This window comes from Sesamum indicum, linkage group LG7, assembly GCF_000512975.1.
Source record: "Sesamum indicum cultivar Zhongzhi No. 13 linkage group LG7, S_indicum_v1.0, whole genome shotgun sequence".
NCBI lineage: Eukaryota > Viridiplantae > Streptophyta > Magnoliopsida > Lamiales > Pedaliaceae > Sesamum > Sesamum indicum.
This window is the reverse complement of record NC_026151.1, coordinates 6,473,598-6,478,774: the sequence shown is the minus strand read 5'-3', so window position 1 is coordinate 6,478,774 and position 5,177 is coordinate 6,473,598. Positions and strand designations below refer to the sequence as shown.

The following is a 5,177-nucleotide window of genomic DNA, read 5'->3' as shown; positions in this document are numbered from 1 at the left end:
CTAGTAAATTAGGCTCGAGAAGGATGAAGTCAACATGTAGGAGATGTTAGCTAAAGGGCCCCGTTGGCATGCGAGGTCGTGAATGTCCTTCACAATGTCGAAAACTGCCTCCGGTTGTGCAAGTTTTAGTGCATTTTCCGACAATCTATTGAGTTCGTCCTTCTTTGTGCTGAACCATTCGGCCACAATTCTTGCAGTTTCGTTGGGGCTTCGGGTGAATACTCCTGCCCCATTGTCAACTACGTATGGAACATTCCCTTTCTCCTGCCAATGCCAAATAAAAGAGAAAGCAATTACAGACGGCAAAGTTTCAAGATACGGACAAACAGGCATTCTGCCTTCACATGCATGCACTTACTTGCCCGGGGATGTAATCGTTAAGTATAACTGGTAGCCCTCTTATAAATGCTTCAGCAATAGTACCAGGACCCGCCTAAAAAATTCAAAAATCCGATCAACAACTAGTCTACGACGCCAGAACATATTTATGGTAGAGGTAGAAGAGATTAAAGGAGTATAAAGGCAAACGACATACTTTTGTGATGATGCAGTCACAAGCACTCATCCATTTCTGCATTTGTTTCTCAAACCCTCTAATCTAAATGAAGGAATAATACGGCAAAAGTTTGATTAAGTTTGGTCCAAGAAGACCAAGTATACTCTCTGGCTAGTACTACATGTATAGCTTGTAACTCAAAGACAACTTGAAGAACAAATGAAGTTCACCTTAACTGGGATTTTCCACTCAAGTGATTGTAATGTGGAGAACAGAGTTTCATTACGGCCACAGATGATAATCAGTTGTCCGATTGGCTTTTCAAGTTTTGTATCGAACAGAGATTCTCCAAGAGCCCTTGCCGTTTTCTTCACGGGTCCCATGCCTTCTCCACCTCCCATTAGCAGGACGGCTGGCAGTTGTGGATCCATTTCAAGTTCTACCCTTAAATCGTCCTATGAACAAAAGCGGAAAAGTTCCACCATCTAGATCACCTCCAAATATTCAAATTTATCCAAGGATGGGGGGGAGCAGGGGCTTACAGTGAAAGAAGTAACTCAGAGAAATGGCTTTGTTTGGTTTTATTGAACGTTTTGTTTTTTATTTTTGGGAGAATAAGAGAGAAAGATAGTGACAAGTGTGTGTGTGTTATTTAGAGTCCTCAGTCTGTTTGATTTTGTATTTTGTAGTAGTTTAAGATGAATAACAATAAGTTCAAACACACTGAACTGTATGGTTTATAAAGATATAGGTAATTGTTCGTGGTGGCTTTTCCTATCTTTTGTCTAACCAAAAAACAAAAACAAACACAGCATGAGAGGAAATGGCATCCACCTTGGAGAAAACTGCTCGACAAAAAGAGGGTCGGATGGGCAAGCCAAATACACGAATTTGAGATTCTTCGAGCCCATCTAGCAAAGCCCTCTTTGCTACCTCCTCTGACGGACAATATAGTCGGTTCACCGATGGATGAAACCTTAACAAAATAATGTTCTGATGTTAGTATTGCAGCATGTGGAGTTTAATAGGGCCTGAATCAACATGAAATCAGTGTATTACCATGTACGATGGCAAGTGGTTAGGTCCGTTACGACAGTAACAAACGTCACTTTCTTTCGCAGGTTTTGCCGTTTCAGCACCCACAGTGGAATATGCTGCATTAGCGGGTGCACACTAATGATAATATCAGGCTCGTACGCCATTAGACCAGCCTCAACTTCCCTTTAAGATGAAAATTGCAGCATTATAACAGACATAAAATGGTGAAATATTTAGTAGCTCTATGAAAGCATTATTCCCTTAACTATATATATTCTACCAAGCTGTGATGCATCATTCGCAGCATAGTTAACATCCAGCTCGAGAAAAGAGAGATTAAGGGGGGTTTTCACTAGCGTCTAATTCCTTTTGAGAAAATAAGTAGTAGAGAAATTGTAAGTTTAAAGTAGTGAAAGTTAAGAATGCCTGAAAACAGAAACAAATGGTGGTGAAAAACTGAAGTTATAGTGTTTCGAGGAGAATGTTATAGGCTTATAGCTTTTGGCTTAAATGAGCTTATTTTAAGCAATTCAAAACCATAAGTTGTAAACAAAAAACACTATTTTCAATGTATTTTAATCATAGAGCTGATATGCACTTAAGCTATTGCAAAGATCAGTCAATCGAAGAACATAGATATCATGAAAACCAATAATCTACTTGTGGGTGACAGAAGTACAAATCAGATGTCTCTAATGTGATTTATCTGGATTTAGAGTGAAGGTGATAGGATAGTAGGAACAGGTATACATACTTGGCGTAAAAGGCAGCAAAGGCAGCAAGATAGACAGAGTGTATCCATCTAGGAGAGGTGCTATGAAATGCAACTTTCCAAAGCTGCACATGTTTAACCATGAACTTATACTGTCGTTCCATATCATTCAACGGCCAGCCAGTATACTCTTTCCACACATCCTTCACAAATATCTGAGGAAAAAAAAAAAGCAAAGGAAATGAGGTAGGGGAATAGCATCATGAATAAACTACTTATAATCATAGTAGCTTTTATCTTTTGGTGGATTACGGGATTTAACGTCTTCAAATCCTCAAGCACACAAGAAAGATCATTCTCGTTAATTTCTAGTATTTCTACTAAAGCTTTATTTGCATCGGCCCAATATTAACATAATCTAACCAAGAAACGATTGAAGAGATGGCAAAGAATCACTTCATAAGCAAAATTGAGTTAGTCTCTTAGACCAAAAATATCACTGCTAAAATCGGAAGCAAAGACGTAAAACAAATCGCGGTGGTGGAATTGCCAAGCAGTCAAGACAGGAACTAAGCCTCTCAAAGTTCTAGCACCTAAAGTTTAGCTAGTACAAATATTCAGGAACATGGCCTGATCAATAAACCTCAATCAAGAATTGCTCAAAGACCTCCAAAATTTGAGTTGTAACATTACTAGCAAAACTCAAAGAGCATTTATGGCTATACATGCATACATGGTAAGTAACAGAATGCAAAACAAACTAAAATTTCGATGAGCTTACTCTATACTCATCCCCGTATTCGAGCTGGAACGCATCCCTGATCGCCTCGGCAGACGCTCGGTGGCCGCCGCCCGTGTCGCTCATCAGAATCAGCACATTTTTGGTCCTCTCAGCGCCGAGCTGTTCCATCTCCATCCTCCCATCTTCTTCTTCACATTCAACGGCATATTTGCACCTTTTCTGCCTGCTCACAACCCCAAATCCATACACCCCAACTCTTTCGAACACCCTGTTTATGGATTTCCTCGGTGATGCTGCCTTCATCACCATATCTAATCTACACTCAGACAACGTTGTATGTATAAATGTAGAGCTTCTGAACATATATCAATTTCATCAAACAGTTTGAATCAAACAACTCCAAAACCCAAAAAAAGAAAATAAAAGAACCGTATGATTCTTGAATATACCGAAATGGGCTAGACAAAAATACTTCCTTTTCTCCTGGCAAGAGGGTTACATGTAAATCAGTAAATGTATAAGCTTTAAAGCAACCAAACACACAACCTTTGAGGATTTCGAAAACCCTTTTCAAGCAAACATCTTTGTCCGGCAAGAGAGCTAAGGATGGGTACAAGAAACAGAACAAAGGACAGACAATGTCCCAAAGCAAAAGGGACAACGTAAAATGTACGTACATTTGCTCACTATACCTTAACAAAACCGAAACAAAATCAAGAATGCTCAGAAAATCAGCGGACTTTGATTTCCGGCGAGAAAGAGAGATGAGAAGAGTCTTGAGTTGGCGAATGGTTGTTCTTTTGTAAGTTATGAAGGAGGGGTGCGGTTTCTGATACTCGAATTATGCCAACAAGAGAGATTTGAAGGGATTATCAGCCGTCAGATTGCCAACTTGAGGGAATCTTCGGATTTGCAGATTCGGATATTTTGGTTAGCTTAGTGCAATTTTGTGGGACTGAGAGGAAGTGAGTTGGTGATTCATCATTACATGATGAACAGTTGTTTTGACTTGTGATTGTGTATGACTGTATGTTGTCCCAGGTCGGACTCGGACTACATACTGCTTCCTGACCTTACATTGTGTGAAATGGAAATTTTATTACATAGGTGTACGCATAATCATGCAAGAATTGTGCTTCCCCCCCCCCCCCAACAAAAAAAAAGCCCCCACAAAAATAATATTGTAATTAAGATCGTTTTGATTGTTTGTGATAAATTATATAAAATAATATTTGACTTATTTATTATTTTATTTTCTTAGGACAAATTAGATGACATTCTCGAACGTTGGATCTAATCACACAAATACTTCAAGTTCTTTACAAAATTATAAATACATCTACAATATTATAATTACCCCAAGTTCTTTACAAAATTACAAATACGTCCTACGATATTATAGTTATAATTATAAATATATTCCCTATAAAGAGGCAAATTTTATAAATATATCGCTTGAGATAAATTATATCAACAACTTTTAGTGGTGTACTTATAATTTTATAACAAGTATAAAGTGTTTTTATAATTAGACTTAATATCAAAATATTTCAATGTAATGTACCCCCTACACTTTGTCTACATACAACTAAATATAGGATAATACTACCCTTATTTTATGTATTTGTAGTTCAAAGGATTTCTTTTTTTAACATTTTATATTTTAAATTCAATTCAACTTTTCATTAACTGGAAAAAAATGAATTACAATATAATAAAATATATTAGTGAGTTAAAATAGTTCAAATTTTATTAATTTTACAAACTCAAAGTCAAGTAATGAATGTGTATATAATAAACACACAAAAACTTTCATGTAAAAGATATTATTAATTAATAAATATTAACTATTTTAATTTTTTAGATAAAAAAAATGAGTAATTACTCTCAATTTTTTAAGTATATTTTTTTAAAAATATGACAAAATATATTTATTCATTTTTTCCCCCTAAAAGTGATTAACTTTTGGTTAAGTATTGATGATACCCCTCAAATATTTTTTCTCAAACCCAAAGCTAAGGAGTGTTATCCTGTTGGCTCATGAGTAAGGTATCAAGTCCATAGCCCATTTATTCTACAAAGTTGATAGGTTCAGAACTAAGCCCAATCCAGTAAATGACTCAACAAATTATAAAGATCACACGTCATATACATTTTTGACATCACAAGACATCATATTAAAAAATCTC

At 36.4% G+C, this 5,177-nt stretch overlaps 1 protein-coding gene across 1 annotated transcript; it reads right to left on the bottom strand.

Annotated features, from left to right (window-relative positions):
- Positions 1–3,351, bottom strand: LOC105166432 (monogalactosyldiacylglycerol synthase 2, chloroplastic-like). The gene is made up of 8 exons (NM_001304402.1): positions 3,028–3,351; positions 2,289–2,461; positions 1,556–1,717; positions 1,331–1,472; positions 727–951; positions 536–598; positions 359–433; positions 1–264 (listed from the first exon to the last, which is right to left on the bottom strand). Exons 1-8 carry the CDS (start codon positions 3,349–3,351, stop codon positions 1–3), a joined length of 1,428 nt encoding a protein of 475 aa, NP_001291331.1.